Here is an 18,369-nt window from a genome sequence, read left to right as displayed (position 1 = left end):
TATTTTTAGAAAACTGAAATAACTGAAGAACTATATATTTAAAAACTATGTTTGAGCGAGACCATTTGTTATAGAAGGCCTCGCAACTTACCCTCGACGTTTAGCCGAAATATTTTTAAAAAGGAATATCAATTGTGAATAATATGTTCCAATATTTAGCAACTATCACTTTTTTAATTGTCAGAGTTTCCAAAAGTACATTTTTTTTTCACTTGAGTGTCACCCCCCGCCCCAAATGGGTGTCACCGGTGCTGACCGCACCCCCGCACCCACCTAGTGACGCCACTGCATGTATGGAAACTTCATCTAGATATTGTAGTACCTTACTAGTGACAACATTAGAACATAAAGAAATGGTCTGACTCTAGTGGCAAACATTTTATCCAAACAGTTTCCAGGCTTCAATCTTCTGTTTTCTACATTGGTCTGACTCTAGTGGCAAACATTTTATCCAAACAGTTTCCAGACTTCAATCTTCTGTTTTCTACATTGGTCTGACTCTAGTGGCAAACATTTTATCCAAACAGTTTCCAGACTTCAATCTTCTGTTTTCTACATTGGTCTGACTCTAGTGGTAAACATTTTATCCAAACAGTTTCCAGGCTTCAATCTTCTGTTTTCTACATTGGTCTGACTCTAGTGGCAAACATTTTATATAAACAGTTTCCAGACTTCAATCTTCTGTTTTCTACATTGTCTTTCAGTTCTCTTCTAATCTTTATCTTCAGATAAGTATTCAAAAGTTCCAAAAGACAATGACAACCTTTGATCTTTAGGAGACTTTATGCAAAAATATAAAAAGCCTGGGAATGATATGTATATAAATATATAGGTCACTAGTGTAAATGTGATTATTTACTTTTTAAAAATTTTACTTCTTAGTTAAAAGTCCAGACGTAGCCACTAAATATTTAGTGCACGAAAGTGAGCGAGACCATCGCCATGTATTTAGCTCTCTGCTTTGTTGTTACCCTTGCTGGAATAAATGCTGTGCCTCTGACATCAGGTACGAAAGACTGTTATTTTGATCCCCATTTTAAAAAAATATTCATAGTTCAACAAACTGATTCTGATACGAATTTTATTCTGATAAAAAAAAAAGGGGTTGACAAACTATATAACGGCCGCAAGCATGCAAAGAGCAATCCATAATTAATGAATTTTCGGAGTGGTGATTACTTATTAAAAATAGCCTTGTTGATATCTATGTGATCAAAGTAATACCAAATCAACAATGACATGTTGAAACTATTTGACACCAGTAAGGTTTATGCCTTGTACTTTAGTTTCCTATATTGAACCTCATAATAATAACAAGCTAAACATATAAATACTTTAAAAAAAAAACATATTGTGTCTCATAATTATGTAGAAGTTATTTCCCCTTTTCGATAACAAACAAAATTATAATAATCAATAATTAATTGACTAATTGATAATTTAAAAAAGAATAAATTCGAGTTTTGTAAGGTAAAATAATAATTGTTTAAAGCTTGATCCAAGAATGGGTGTGTGAGAAATAACGTATGCATTTCTCTAGAGGAATAATACTCCACATATTTAGCCATAACACTGTACCGGTATACTAAAGAATTAAGATTAACCTTGCTGGTATCAAACATAATAATTAGTAATCAGTAATAAATTGACAATATGTTTATTTTTTATTCATTCATGTTTTGTGGGGTACAATAAACAATTGTGTAAAGTTTCAACTTGATCTAAGAATGGGTGTGGGATAAATAACGTGTTCAAAAATTGTTACCAGACAGAGTGGGTTTATATATAATTTGTAAAAAGCACATGTAATGTAACGAACAATGAAATATTAATAGCCTGTGCCTAGCTAAATATGGACGTAAATTAGGAATAAATGAACACTACAATTTCAGGTGGAGTCTCAACAGAATTATACGGCGATCCATTAACCCACGATCAGATCATACAACTTATCAAAGATCACAGTGAGTATCAATTGATGTAGGCTTGGCTAGGCCATTTCATTATATGAAGCATGTAGGTCTGCGCTTGATTGATAATTAAGTGATATGGGGCAATTAGGACTGGGCTTACTCATACTCATAATTAAGTGATATGGGGCAATTAGGAACTGGGCTTGATTGATAATTAAGTGATATTGGGCAATTAGGACTGGGCTTACTCATAATTAAGTGATATGGGGCAATTAGGAACTGGGCTTGACTGATAATTAAGTGATATTGGGCAATTAGGACTGGGCTTGACTGATAATTAAGTGATATGGGGCAATTAGGACTGGGCTTGACTGATAATTAAGTGATATGGGGCAATTAGGAACTGGACTTGACTGATAATTAAGTGATATGTGGTAATTAGGACTGGGCTTACTCATAATTAAGTGATATGGGGCAATTAGGAACTGGGCTTGACTGATAATTAAGTGATATTGGGCAATTAGGACTGGGCTTGACTGATAATTAAGTGATATGGGGCAATTAGGACTGGGCTTGACTGATAATTAAGTGATATGGGGCAATTAGGAACTGGACTTGACTGATAATTAAGTGATATGTGGTAATTAGGACTGGGCTTGACTGATAATTAAGTGATATGGGGCAATTAGGACTGGGCTTGACTGATAATTAAGTGATATGGGGCAATTAGGACTGGGCTTGACTGATAATTAAGTGATATGGGGCAATTAGGACTGGGCTTGACTGATAATTAGGTATATGGGATATGAATTACTAAGAATAAATGGTTCCACCGATTCCATTTACTACGAATCGATATGTAACTTGTAAATATACCATGTAGGTAAATACAAAGTAAAAACTTATTATAAATTCGATCTGCAATTTGTGTTGAAAGTTAAAATATTTGCATCATGGGAGTTGACCCTTTCACTCCGAGGTCATATGACACTTTGGACATATTTTCAGAGATAGTTCTTATGTGCAGTTCAGGTTTACTTTTGAAATGGTAATGGAGTAGATCTATGCCATTTAAAGTTTCCCACATAGTATATTGTTAATGTAAACATGCCATGAGCCAAGGTTTGAATTTAACGGCCACACTTGATCTTGCAGTGAATAATAAAAGACAGCAGTTGTCTCTGTATGGCGACCCTCTGACCCACGACCAGATCATACAGCTCATCAAAGACCACTGTAAGAAATGCTTTCGTGTTTGTTTTTTCTTTAAATATAGTTCTCAAAAGAGCTAAAAGGCTAAACAAAGTTAGTGGCCTACATTATGATAAGTGCTAAAAATATTTAAAAACAACAACAAAGCTTATCTAAAGGGGAAGAACTCCGTCCTTAAAACTATATATCTACCAATAATGTACAAGTTATTTCACATTAATCGATGTCAAAAAAAAGTAATTAATTACCAATAATTATTGGACTAATTGAGTATTTTTGTTTATTGCTTCATGTTTTGTTAGAGGCAATAAATAGCCCTAAGTAACCTATATAAACACCAACGTCATCGTCTGTCCCTTGACTTTCGTCGTAAAGGTGCTGGGGACAGTTTGCGTAAACAAATCCCACCACTCTTCCCGGTCAGCTGGCAGGATGCCAAGAGAGAAGCCGGTCCATTCTTTTATGTTGTCCAGCCAGCTTTTCATTAGATGACCCTTTCTTCGTGCTCCATCTACTGTACCTTGATGAATGACTTTTGATAGTGAGTCATGTCTTGACCAAACCAGCTCAGCTTTAGTTTCCTCACAGTATAGTATTTAGGAGTTCCTCCTATCTGCCAGCCAGAGAGTTGACTTGCAAAAGTAGAAACTCAGTTGTCTTCTTTTCCTGATACCCAGCATTTTTCTGTAGCATTTACTCTCAAAAGCTTGGATACTTCTTTCAGCCCCAGCGTCCAAGCTTCACAACCATATAGTAGTACAGAGACTACTAGTGAAGAATACATACATGATTTTATTTCACTGGCCTTTACTTTTGCATTCATTTGATCTTAACCTTGTGTTAAAATCAGCCTTTTAATCAATTTTCTTTTGCAGTGAACACCAAGAGACAACAGTTGTGGGAAAACCCTCTAACCCACGATCAAATCATTCAATTGATTAAGGACAATAGTAAGTATTTTGACTATTGAGAAAAGCAACATTTAGACATATTTTAATATGTTCCTATTCAAATGTAAATAATTATTAAAATGCTGATATTTTGTAACCAACTCTGTTTTGGCTTGAAGATTCTCAAAAATTATAGCTTGGTAGGCCTGCTAGCACATAGTCTAGAGAGTTGGTTAGTTTTCAAAAAGTTCTGACTACGTCCACGCAGACTTCACGTGCTGTATTTTTAAAGGAAAGCAACAACAAGGCATAGGGAAAATAGGACAAGCTATATATCCAATGTAGAGAAAGAGTTAGGCCCCTTATAGTACACATCTGACTGTCTCCTTTTTTTTCTCTCAAGTTTCAACAACCAGAAGAGACAATCTCCTGCAGTCTGCTGCATACAGACAGTTGATCCAACATGTCTACGGTAGGTCTGAATGGCGTAGCATATTTCCATTTTAGTATATTTTAAAGGTTTTTGATAGTTGATTTACTTTGCTGCATGCGATTTAGATTGTGATCACTTTGGTGCGTGTTCGAACCTTGCCCTCCTGTGCAGGAGGTTTTGATCTAACAATCTTCACGTTCTTGATGGCAAGGATTGGAAGCTTGGGATCAAAGTTCAACTTTCAACGTTATTACCACTAAAGTCTTCCAATCATCCTTTGAGATCCTACAAGCTCTGTAGTGTTAGGGCACGATTAGGAATTTGTCGGGAAAAGTTATTTGTTTCGTATAAAAGGGAAAGTTTGGACTTAGAGACAATGACGCGACTAGTAAAAAACAAGACTAGGATTTTAGGAAGAATAGCGAAATGTCATCAGACTAGTTTTGACGGCTGTAGAGAGAGGCGGTTTTTTATGAATGCAGAGATTTAGTTTGACGACATTCGACAGTTCCCTTCGTTATTATTAAACTTCTTATTCGACATTCGCTATCAGCGTCGACTAACTTATACTATTGACCTTTCGCTTGTATTATTTGATTTCGTTATTTGAGAGTTACATCTGTTAGACGTATCTGCAGAAGACACAGCGCGGAAGAGCCTAACAGTAGTCTATATATTATGCTAAAAGCTCAGAAGCTTCCTGCAGTCCAGCGAGATTGAAACTTATGACCTTTCCTCACAGCTGGCATTTCATTGAAATAATGAATATATATTTTTAAATTAAGCTTTTGGTTTTGTTCCAAAGATAATCTTATTTGGAGAGATGAAATGTTGTCAGCGTAACAGATGTGCCCACCCCCCTTCCCCATGAAACGCTTTAAAGGCTAGCTTAGGCGCTAACTTGCTTTAAGAAAGTACCTGGCAGCAAGGGGGCTTTCGAACGAGACGGAGGTTTCTTACAAAGGTCAAGGTAGACATTTGAGACCAAAAGAAAATGCGATGTCAGACGGAGACGGAGAAAATTTAAATCGATCACCATGGCACCATCGGACAACTGTTGAGTCTGTGGTCAATTATGTAGGTCGCAAGTGGGACTGCGTAGCCACAGGAAATACTGTACTTCTCGGACTCGAAGAAAAGCCTTTTTCTTCTTCTTCTTCTTATTATTATTATATTGTTATTACTTGTGACTCCATTGTTCACTGTAAACGTCCGCATTCATTAGAAGAAAAAAAATTCATTGCTAATTGTCTTCCTTTTTTTCTTGTTATTCTAGATCAGGGGTTCTCAACCTGTGGGTCGCGACCCCCTTAGGGTTCGAATGACGATTTGCCTGGGGTCGCCTAAGACCATCGAAAATATGGACAGTTATTGTCTATTCATCTATTGTTGTAGCCTATGTGTGTGTGTGTGTGGGGGGGTCGCGGCAAAGTTGGGGATTGTAAAAAAAAGGGGTCGCCGAGCTTAAAAGGTTGAGAACCGCTGTTCTAGATTCTAGACTAACATTTAGCCAATGTTTAAAGTTATCTACACAAACTTTCTTTCTTGATTCCAACGTTCAGTTTTTAAGTTTTGATCTTTACACCTGTACTCTTGAATATTATCTTCTGTCTTATCTTGAACAGCTAGCAAACACTGTTACATTAGTTCACTGTGAGATTTGTAGGTCAAAGCTCATCTGAAACATCTGTTGGCCGCCTTTTTACTCCTTGCACTTACAAGACATTTTGTAGTTGTCCATTCTTTTTATTGTTAACAAAGAAAGAGTTGCCAAACTAGGTGTATTGTGCTTAAATGTTTGTCCTGTAGTGTATGTTGTGTCTCTTCGGATATTAAATATAACACACACAAAACCTTATCAATGTTCTTTTAATTTTAGAGTGCTACGAAGTGCACATAAATTAACCTTTTAAAGTACATGGCTTATCAACATGTTCTATATTATGTACACAGTAGCATATTTAGGCTTGAAAAGGCCCTAAGCTATTAGAGATATGGGGCCCTTTGGGTGCCATTTATAAGTCCAGTGATATATTTCAGTGCTAAATATTTATTGGGTGGCTATAGCCTATGTTGCCTACAAATAAATCCGGTCCTGTATGTTCACAAGAAAAAACAAAATGGCCAGCTGTGCTGGATGTTCAAAATCTGTAGGTAGCAGCTGGGACTGCGTAGCCACATGAAATACTGTACTTCTCAGTAATTTTCGGACTCAAAGAAAAGCCTTTTTATCATTTATTATTATTATTATTATTATTATTTGTGATTCTATTGTTTTCTGTAAACGTCCGAACTCATTAGAAAAAATTCATTTCAAATAATCTCCCCTTTTTCTTGTGATGCTAGAGCAGTGGTTCCCAAACTTTTTGTCTCGTAGACCCCTTGCCATGTTTTCTGGTTTTTGGTAACCCCCGTGCTTAACTTGAATTGCATTTTTTGCGAATTCATCAAATTTTTATTTTTAAACTTATTTCTAGCTGTAGTGAGTCGAAGAGTGAGTTGTAGACCCCCGTGGACATCTCATAGACCCCCAATTTATTTTTTCACTTTCGTAGACCCCTTGGAAGTCTTCGTAAACCCCTGGGGGTCTATATAGACAACTTTAGGAATCACTGTTCTAGAGAAAAATTTAGCCAATGTATACGGTTATCTTTTACAATCAATCTTTCTTGACTTCGCCACATATGCAAATCTCAAATGAGTCCGAATTCATCATAATGTTTTATTATTATTATTATTATTAAGAATTTTCTTTTTTTTTTCATTCTTTTTCAGGTACTATAAATCCTTTGATCTCAATATCAACAATTGATCAACCCTTTTGGTCAGCTCTGATCCACGACTTAGGCTACCACGAGATCTTAGATATACTCGGAGAGATCTGGAAAGTCCGTTAACTTCAGAGGCATGTTCTGGGTTTCTGAATAGTTAAAGTCATTCGAGGTTCTGCTTGGGGGATGCTTTTCAGTTGACATTTCTAAACATTTTAGTGTTCTTTTTTTTTCTTTTTACGACATTAAATATTTAACGCGATAACAATCTTTTGTTAATATGTATTATTACAAATATTTTGTGTCGTTGTGGTAAAACAGCCGCAATGCTACAATGATGTTTACTTTAGTTTGTTTGTTTTACATGTTTCGTATGTTGTGTCAGATTTTGAAGAGAATTACATCCTAGCCCTAACGTCCAGCAGGACAAAGTGGATATGTCATCGGGCAGGGTTTAAATCCACAGACCATTGAGACCACCGAAAGACAGTCCAGAGCGCATACCACACGACCAGGCAGCCATTTATTCGCATTAAATATTCTACGAAGTCAACTTTCCTTGTTATCTAAACTGTTTTTTTTTTTCTAAAATAAAAAAAAAATATCCAAAGCAAAACGAACATGGTAAAAATATTTTTCTTTTCTCTTCTAGTTTCTGAGATCTGAGTGTGACAGACGGACATTTTGCACAAACCTAATAGCGGCTTTTCTCCTTACGGAGGCCGCTAAAAAACACTCACTTTTCGTGTATTTCTGATATTTGTAGGCCTAAATGTTCTGAAAATATTAGCGGTTCCATAGCTATTAATTTCCACTTCTGACATCAAAAGTATGTCACCTAACATGTATTAAAATTGTTCTGCTGGTACATCAACATCTTTTAAATTGTTGTTCTTCAGTTGGTCATTGGAGAATTGCTTCAGTCTTTATGTCTTTGAGAAGGTATCGCTAAGCGTAGCAAAAAAAAAAAAAGTCAGTTTAGAGCAGCACTTAAAAGTCACTGACAACTGACGCAAGACCAAAACTTGTCTTCGTTTCTGATTTTGTTTGGCTGTTTACTTGCTTTCAATATCTTAATGGCTGAAACCCAAGCATTAAGAGGCAATGAATGGCTTGAGGGTAGAGGGCAGGGGAGAGAACAAGCCGGAGAAAGCCGTCTGCAAGCGAATTGAAGTAGAAGCAAAGAGGAGACCACCACTAATCATCACATTACGATCGCATAAATAATTAAAGGGCAAAAACCTGACAAATCCGATGATCTCGCTGCTCTCCCCTCGCCCCCCTTCGCCGCCCCCTCCCCTTTCCATCACGCGTCTTCCGCTGTGCATTTCTCGTTTGTTTGTATCCAATAATCGGGCAATAATCGAGGGACAGCCCTTGTCGGGGTTCAAGTGGCCCTGCCGACCTGTACAAGTTCTCACGGGCCACACAGAAGAGCAAAATTGGGGGCCACTTAGCTCGGGGAGTTTTTTAAGCCGCTCGTGTGCGTCTGTTAATAATAATAATAATAAAAAAATGGATGCGTTTGTTTGCTTGCTTAAATTTATCCGACTCGGTTTCATAATGTTAATTTAAACGTGATCTCGTCTCGTGTTTCCGAGATCTTCCATTATATTAAATCACCTAAGTTACAGCCATGTTCTTTTTAAATGACGTCATAGTTTCTTTAAAAATAATATTTAGTATAATAATTAAGTATTTTTGTATGAAATATAAATTACTCGTCGACCGGCGGCGTAGCATACGCCTCTATTTTGCAGGGCCGGCCTTACGTCACTGCAACCTATGCGACCGCAGTGGGCCCCGCACTTTCATAGGACCCGAGCTAATTCAAGGTGTATAAATTTTTTAATTAAACCATTTTATAACTTAAAACAGATTTCCAGCGCCCTCCTGTCGATTTACCAGGAGCTCCTGGAAATCTTCCGAAACTGCAAAAGATACGAACAAGTCCTTAAAATATACGGAATATATAGACAAAAATTGTCATTTGGGGAGTCATTCAATATGGAAAACGCCAATCCTACGCGCGATAAATAAAAAACGCATTTTGCATTAGCCGTAATTGTGTAATCTGGTTAAAGAAGCTTCTCGCGCCTCTGACTAATGAAGATTTACTTGAGGTTTACAATTCTCAAAGATAGATTGAAACATTTGGTAATTCTTGCAATTGAGCGTGACCTATAGAGGAAACAGAATTATCATGATATACTGTCTGACTTTGCTACACGCAATTCTGTAAGTAGTAAAGAATGAATAAAATGCATAGACGAATTTATTTTCTAATACAAAATCTTAAATTTCACTTATTGACCGCTTACCTACCCAGACTTGGCCCCGCGAAATCTGTTTCGCATAGGCCTCACAATGCTAAAGTCCGGCCCTGCTATTTTGTGACGGGTGAATATACATAGTAGATTACTTGTTCTCTTTCCATGACTTCTTCGTCACAATGTTTAAGTCCGGCTCTACTATTTAGTGTTTGTAAAATGTTTGTTTGTAAAATGTTTACATGTTTCGGATGTTCCTTCAGAGTTGAAGATAGTTTACTTCTTAGTCCAAACCTCCCGCAGGACGAAGGGGGGTGGGAGTGGGCAGGGTTTGACAGTCCAGGGCGCAGCCATCCGTAGCGACGTGTGAATACCCACTTGTTCTCCCCCCCCCCCCCCAATTGATTTTTTCGTGGGGTGACTATCCGCAGAAATAAGAGAGTGATCTTTCCTTTACTTCTTGCTCGACAAAACTGTTTAGGGAAGAAGAGAATTATATATAGCGATGGCTACGATTTTATTAGTGTACTAATACTAGCAAGGCTAGTGACCCTCGGGCAGGCTCGTAGCAACCACTGAGTGAGGCGATCTGTTGGGCCCGCCCCATAATAGGGCCCTGCATCCGCCACTGAAAGATAGCCGCGTATTACCTTTATAATAAGACATACTAGCATTGAGTGCAATGACACTATCATACGTAAGAAGTTATCTGACACTATTACCTTTAAAAAGTCGTTACTCGACACTATTACCTTTAAAAAGTCGTTACTAGACACTATTACCTTTAAAAAGTCGTTACTCGACACTATTACCTGTAATAAGTCGTTACTTATTAAACTCTTCAGGGAATGCGGAAATTCCCGAAGGCGAATGGCTCGTTCACGATAAATATTTTCTCTTTCTCTAGCCAAATTTAAATGTATTTCTTTATGTACTTTGAGAAACTATAACGTCAAACCAAAGTTTTACCAGTGTGACCAACGGGCTAGTCATTCTCTTCCCAACGATATGCATCAACTGAATTTTTTTTCGAAAATCGTTGGAGCCGTTTGCGAGGTTCGTGTCCAGGTTCCACCCAGAAGGTTTTTCCCATCCGGAAGGTTTTTTCCAACCTGAAGTTTTTTGACAACGACGCTAAATTGAAATATCACTGTTACCAACTAAATTTCTCTAGAGTAGCAGTTTATCTTTGCATCAACTCTGTTTTATATCGCTAGTTAGTTGCGTCTTAGTTTTTTTTTAAAAACGTTTTGGTAGTGGCTTTGTCATACAGCAACCCTATAACTGTTCCTTTAAGATTGATATTATTTCATATGGTGTATATAAGGTAGAGTTTAGAAATTGGATTCTGTAGTGCTAAAAAATTCCTCTTCTATCAAGCTGATGGTGCTCTATACTTTCTCATTCCATGTATTTCTTGTAATGCTTTACTATTGCAAGGGGATCTTTCCAGTGAGCTTTCCACATTCAAGTTCTTCTATTACAGTCTAGCTCATGATTTCTACATAAGACGGTGCGCAAAATGCTTATGAACGTCTTACTTATAAACTCAACTCTTTACTGAATAAAAAGAAACATTTGAGTCGAGTGTGGGAATTCCCGCTGAAAGCGTGTGCAAAATAAAACAAGCAAATTTTTAAAAAAAATTCTTAAAAAAACAACAACATCAAAGCTTATATTAAGTGTATCAATTAGTTTGCATCAGTCAAGTAATTAAATTTGTAACACCCCCTCAAACGACATCAATAAAGAGGACCAATTCAGCTTATACTACCACTTTAGTCAAATATAGATACCTTCCCTTGTTTGTGATACCTAACAAAGTAATTTATTACCAATAGTTAATTAACTAATTGGTTATTTCTTTTTAATTTTTGTGATGTCAGGTAAAAGAAATAATTGTGCAAAATTTCAGCTTAATCCGAGATTGGGTGTCGGAAACATTGCGTGTACAAACATTTGACCAGACAGACACACAGACAAAAAAACACACAGAGTGAGTTGATACAAGCTTTATAAAGCCAAATGTAATTTTAAAATGACAATATTAGGACAAATTCTTTTTAAATCTAAGAAAATCGTTAGAGCCGTGTTCAAAATACCCGTCTAGCCAGGTTCATCCATAACTCTTGAAGAGTAAGCAAGCTCATAAAATGAATTGTAAATAAAAAAAAAAAGTAGAAAAATAATACTTTAAAAAAACAAAGCTTATCCAAGGGAAACAACCGCTAAGTACTGCAATTTATTTTAAATTTACATTGTTTATCTCCCTTTCTGCTATATAAAACACAATTAACTAATTAGTACTAAATGGTTTACTAATTGGTTAATGTTTGGATTGATTCGTGTATTGTTATCGACTATGAATAAATGAGCAAAATTTCAACTTGATCCAAGAATGGGAAGTGGGAGAGAAGGAAATGTGTCAAAAAGTAATACGAGGACTAAATCCATATATATATATATCCACATCTCTCATTAAGTAGCATTTATCCCGCTTATTTCGAAATAAAACAAAATAATTAATCAACAACAATTATTTAACTAATTGTTTTTTTTTAATTTATTTATTCATGTCTTGTCAGTTTTAATGAATAATTTTGCAAAGGTTTCACTTGATCCGAGAATGGAAAATAGGAGAAAAAAACATGTTTAAAAATTTTACCAGGCAGACAGACAGAAGAACAGACAGACAGAGTGAGTTAATATAAGCTTTGTAAAAAAAAGTTTAAAAAAAATGATCATATTCCTCTTAAAATACATACATTATTAACAATTTCTTTATTCTGTACACCAGATACTCACATTAAAAAAACAACCTAAACATTTAGAGTTATCCTCGATTGTTGAAAGTCACTTCATAGATTTTACATCCACCGAATCAAAAAGGTTCACTTCTAACTTTGTAAAATAATGTAATCAGATTGATTGCTTTATCGTCAGATAACAAAAGTATTAATTCGTAGCATCTTTCTATCTATACAAATTATACAATATTCATTGAATATTCATGTCTATTTAAATGAAAATTCTGATTAGCGAAAAAAAAAAATTGCCATTATATTTTATAGTTTCCCTTCTTCTGAAATAATCCTAGAAAATACATTTTGAATCAAATATGTTTGCAATTATTTTAGCAATTAACGTTTCTTTTTTTATCGAAACATTTATTTGACAGAAGTACAGTGTAATTTTGATCATAATAAAAGTAGGTGGGATGGGGTTAATGAAAATTTAAATTTGGAACACACAAAGACTTGAAGAAATTTAAATTAAAAAAAAAAAGAGGAATCAAGGAAAATAGTTTCGGGGAATAAAAGTTGAAAGAGAATAGAGAGCCCTAGAAACGTAATTGTAAAAATATCCTCAAATCAATGGATTCTAAATGTGTTTGGAAAGAATGATTCAACTGAAAATGAATTTCATATTTTATCTCTGTGTGAATTTAGCCAACACGTTTACTTTACTCCGGCTCTGTAACTAAAGGGGAGCAATTCAAACATTTCTATTCATGTTCGTATTATCTTTCTTTTCAAGTCTCGTTTTTTTATCATTTAAAATCAATCGGATTATCCGCCCCCGATCCTAAAGCAAGGAAAATACGCCCCGAGTCATGGTAACTGTGTTGATGGTACTGACTGAAGTCCATCCTCATCATCAAGACATCATTGAGAGGCTGAGAAGTTCCAATACTTTTTTTTTTCTTAAATCCCCGGTATCAAATGTTTGTAAAATGTTTTACATGTTTCGGATGTTCCTTCAGAGTTGAAGATAGTTTACTTCCTAGTCCAAACCTCCCGCAGAACGACAGGGGATGGGCGCGGGAAGGGTTTGAACCCGGGACCATCGATAAATCCACACGGCAGTCCAGCGCGCAAACCGCACGACCAGGCAGCCATCCCGACAAAGCAGCCATCAAACCCACCAGGTTGCTCGTAATGTTTATAAATTTGCTAGTATATAGGCTAGGTTATGAAAGTAGTGCTTCCCAGCCAGTGTTCCTCATAGATATATAAATGTTTGATTTACAAATGTGTTTTTTTTAAATAGATTAGTATAAGTGTGATATTTTACGGACACATATTACATAAATATGCATAAAACTGTATACATTTGAGTGCACTAAAAAACAATGTTAAAATCAACTGAATAATTAACGGGCTAGTCCACTGATTGATATCGAATCTACTCCACACTTTTGTTTATTGTTACAACGTATTTCCCATCTTAGAGTGCACACATACCATGCTGCTTTCATACATTTATTTAGGTCATTGTGTATATTTAATACTATTTTGTATTGATGTCGCAATAAAACAAATTCAAATTTTCCACAATTAAAATTTCAGAAACCGCGATGAAATAGGTAGTATTGTGATTTTCATTATGTCAGCTGGCGCAAATCAAATTCTTGCTGTTAAATTTATCTCCCTCATCTTGGTTTTAGTACCTTAGTTTTTTCTTGAATCGGGGCAGAATCTGGTGTGACTTATCAAGCCGATTCTGGAGCGGCATGTGAATGCAACTATTTTAGGACTATCTGATTCTTTCTTTTTGTTTTCATTTAGTGTGTGTGTGTAAGTCCGCTTGATTTCTTTGGCTCTTGGAGAGGTTATTACAAGCATGCACAGTCTATGTAGATTAGTCTTGGGAGCAGGGCCTCTTGGAGAGGTTATTACAAGCATGCACAGTCTATGTAGATTAGTCTTGGGAGCAGGGCCTCTTGGAGAGGTTATTACAAGCATGCACAGTCTATGTAGATTAGTCTTGGGAGCAGGGCCTCTTCGAGAGGTTATTACAAGCATGCACAGTCTATGTAGATTAGTCTTGGGAGCAGGGCCTCTTGGAGAGGTTATTACAAGCATGCACAGTCTATGTAGATTAGTCTTGGGAGCAGGGCCTCTTGGAGAGGTTATTACAAGCATGCACAGTCTATGTAGATTAGTCTTGGGAGCAGGGCCTCTTCGAGAGGTTATTACAAGCATGCACAGTCTATGTAGATTAGTCTTGGGAGCAGGGCCTCTTCGAGAGGTTATTACAAGCATGCACAGTCTATGTAGATTAGTCTTGGGAGCAGGACCAGGGATGTGTAGATGTATTGATACTCAGAAATGTTATCTGTAATTATTATTTTGTTTTAAATGTTACTTCAGAATTGAAGCTTTTCTTTTCGTAAAACTGCTTTTATGTAGCCCATCGTTCCTGCTTATAGCATGCTCAGTGTGGTCTGGTCGAATCTCTTTTGTGGACCTGTGAATATGGGGGGGGGAGGGTATCTGGGAGAAAGTATCCGTGCTGCCTTTAGGCTTTCATCAAATCATAATTTTGATGGAGTCGGGATTCGAACTCAACCCTTCTTGTTAGACGACCTAGCCGTAACCAAACGGTTTTAGTCTCTCAGCCACACATCCTAGCTCAAACGTCTCACGTGACGGAAGGGGGGGGGGGATGGCGGGCTCGAACCGGAATCCATGCAGACGACAGTCCATAGCGCCTACCACACGACCAGCCATCGCATTGATCACTTGGTGTCCAACTGTCTTACTCTGTTTGCATGTCTTTCGACCACCTTCCCATATTTCTGTGCGTGTAGTCGCCCTTGTGTGTGTGTGTGTTTGTGTATGTCAAAGTGTGTTGCCCATTTTCTTTCGTCTCATGTTCTTTTTGTAGTGAAAGGACAATCGCAAATCAGTTTTATTATGATTATATTCCCCCCCCTTCCCCAAATTGAGATCACGATGATTGAAAAGGTTCTCGTATCTCGAGGTTCTGGGTGGGACCTTCAAGTGCTGTTGGTGGTTGCTGAAGGAGCAGCATGGAAGAACCTTCCAAAAATGAACGCGCTGTTCTCTTGAAAATGCGTCAAAAAAAAAAAGAAAAAAAAACACAACAAATTGAACTGATGATTTTTTTTTTTTAAATGTTCAGAAAATTTTATTGGTGAAAATATGATGATGATGGTGGAGGCATGGACGGTGGAGGGATGGACGGATTGATCGTTCGGGTGAAGAAATTTCAGGGCGAAAATGCCTGGACGTGGGAAAGATGGAGATTGTTGACATGAGGCGCCCCCACAAAGGGAAGTAATGCTCTCCAAACAACTCCAGATTCTTTCCCCGTGTTCGCCCAAAAGAAGATTTTCATAATGAGACGTCAATCGCAGCGAAAAAAAACCCAGAGAGCTGCATCTGTGATTTGGGATCACCCCCACCCCCTCCCAAATTTTGCCCTCGCGTTAAACGTTCGATGACGAAGGGACATCACTCCCCCCCCCCAGCAACCCCATCGACTCCCCCACACCACTTCTGGTTCAAGCTGACCACAAAAATTACTTTAGGTTACCGCCCTTGCCTCTCTTCACCACCCAACTCGCCCGGCGGGGGGAAAATAAAAAAGAGACCCCCTTAAGGCTCAGACGCCCCTCAATCTCCCGCTCCCCACTGCCTCTCACACATTTTCAATCCACTTGTTTAGATATTCTTAAAAACCGTTTTTAAATATGTTGATATTTCCCACGGAGACAATTTTACACAATTCTCTCCCTTTTTTTTGTCTTATGAGTTTTTTTTTTTTTTTTTTTCTTAGACCAGATGAAACTGTAGAGAAAAAGATACACCACGCCAAATTGAATTTGTTTTTAATGTCAATCTTCCAGACTAGTATGAGCGACGGTCATTGAATTGGTATTTTGTATTTTACATTGAACGTTGCCGGATGTTGACTTGTAGCACCAAACTGCTGGTAAACAACTAAACCGCTGTAGGCGTTGTATTGTTTAACTCAGTGATGCCCAACCTTATACGGCCTGCGGGCCATTTTAATTTCTAACACTCGTGTCGCGGGCCACATTAACAAAAAGATACCAAAAAATGAAATAGAAAATAAACCATTTTAAATAGTTATATTACAATTTCGTGGCTCCAATAGGCCTACTTGCACCATAATTAAGTTACGTGACAAGAATTTCAGATGTTTTATACCTGAAAAAGTTTTCTACTAAAATAAGTGCTTGTAAACATTGTGATCATACCATCCATTTTTTTCGCAAATGTGCAAGGCTTATGTATACAACCTGGCATAGAAATCTATTGTCCCTATTGTTCGAAATCTGGATTTGTAAGTCAATCAGTTCCAGCGGCAATAGTATTATTTCGAAATCTGCTGCTCTGTCATTTAGTTTTGAATGGAGATTTTCACCAACAGCGTCTACTCGACTCGTTTTGCTATTGTCATGCCAGAAAGGCGGCACAGCTTCATTTTGTTTCAGCCCGATTTAATTCCATCACTGCAAGCAAGCACCTTTTTATGCTTCATTTCTCTTGTTAATGTGTGCAACTCTGTAGCCTCCATTACAGTCGCTTCATTCTCTTGACTTCTTAGTAAATATTTTCGTCAATCGCTCAACTCTAGACGTAACTTTGCGATCTTTTCTTGGCGACTCAACCATTAATGCCACAATATTTTTGTAATGGTTTGTTTTACAATGCATTTTATGCTATGTTCCTTAAAAACAGTCACATTTTAAAGATCAAACATGTTGGAAGTACACGAACCAAAATGATGCAGAAAAGATGTGCTGTGTTACACACATGAGATGTCAAGAACACGGCTAGCTCTAGACAGCCGCGGTATTGTCTAAGACTCTAAAACAACTGTCAATTCTTGTCGCCGAAAAAAACAAAACCTTTTGTTCTTATTGAAAAGAAAATAAACATGAATATTACAAGAAAATAGATTAGAATGAAATCCATCAATGAAAAAGCTAGAGTCCTATCAAAGAAAAAAATACATTTTTACACCTTTTTTTTCCCCTACATTTTGTGCCGATGTTTTGGCGGGCCGGTCCAAACCACGTCGCGGGCCGGATCTGGCCCGCGGGCCGTAGTTTGGGCATCACTGGAAACTTTAACTTATAAGACTTGAAACAAGAATAACTTCTTTGTGAGCAAATATAAATAAAACTTTTATTACAATATAGACAAATTCAACTTCAGATAAAATGAAAAAAAAAAAGATATTTTAAAAATATAACTCCTTACAAAAACACGTCAATAAACTCTGGCATCCTGGAGTCGTCTGGCCTCCTGGAGTCGTCTGGCATCCTGGAGTCGTCTGGCCTCCTGGAGTCGTCTGGCATCCTGGAGTCGTCTGGCCTCCTGGAGTCGTCTGGCATCCTGGAGTCGTCTGGCCTCCTGGAGTCGTCTGGCATCCTGGAGTCGTCTGGCCTCCTGTAGTCGTCTGGCATCCTGGAGTCGTCTGGCCTCCTGGAGTCGTCTGGCCTCCTGGAGTCGTCTGGCCTCCTGGAGTCGTCTGGCCTCCTGGAGTCGTCTGGCCTCCTGGAGTCGTCTGGCCTCCTGGAGTCGTCTGGCCTCCTGGAGTCGTCTGGCATGCTGGAGTCGTCTGACGTACTTCAACAAGATCATTCGTTTTAGAAGGCCTGAACACAGACCTGCAACGCCAGAACCTGTAGGCAGTTTAGACCAATAGCTCGTTGCCACGTTTTACAGACCTGTGAAGTGACAACGAGCTATTGGTCTAAACTGCCCAAAGGTTGTGACGTTGCAGGTCAGTTTTCAGGCCTGAAAGACTGTAAAGCTCATAACCAAAAGTTTTATTCCAAGTCATAATATTTGATTGTATACCAAATAATATTGCTTTTGCAGCTTCTATTTCATCGGAACCAAAAAAAGATTTCAGTTTCTGAGGAACAGCTACTATGATATTCTTTGCACTGATGATCCAGTAAACAGACCGGCTAATGTGATGTATGTATCAGTGCACATCATTGGAGTTGTGTTTCTGTTGCATCACACAGACATGATCGGAATCGGACCAGATTTTACTGTCTTCGGAGGTACGGTGTGGGAGTCATTTAAGCGT

General features: G+C 37.6%; 1 protein-coding gene across 2 annotated transcripts; it reads left to right on the top strand.

The window, feature by feature from the left end:
* The first annotated feature begins 825 nt into the window (after nucleotides 1-825).
* LOC106055757 (uncharacterized) lies at nucleotides 826-8,095 on the top strand. 2 transcript variants are annotated; one of them, XM_013212190.2, is made up of 6 exons: nucleotides 826-1,006; nucleotides 1,893-1,964; nucleotides 3,069-3,149; nucleotides 4,001-4,075; nucleotides 4,419-4,487; nucleotides 7,224-8,095. In XM_013212190.2, exons 1-6 carry the CDS (start codon nucleotides 943-945, stop codon nucleotides 7,343-7,345), a joined length of 483 nt encoding a protein of 160 aa, XP_013067644.2. In that variant the 5' UTR covers nucleotides 826-942; the 3' UTR covers nucleotides 7,346-8,095. The 2 variants fall into 2 exon arrangements, with proteins under 2 accessions (XP_013067644.2, XP_013067645.2); XM_013212191.2 differs by lacking the exon at nucleotides 3,069-3,149.
* The last annotated feature ends 10,274 nt before the right edge of the window (nucleotides 8,096-18,369 follow it).

This window comes from Biomphalaria glabrata, chromosome 15 (assembly GCF_947242115.1).
Source record: "Biomphalaria glabrata chromosome 15, xgBioGlab47.1, whole genome shotgun sequence".
Taxonomy (NCBI): Eukaryota; Metazoa; Mollusca; class Gastropoda; family Planorbidae; genus Biomphalaria; species Biomphalaria glabrata.
This window is presented reverse-complemented; position numbering and strand designations above follow the sequence as displayed.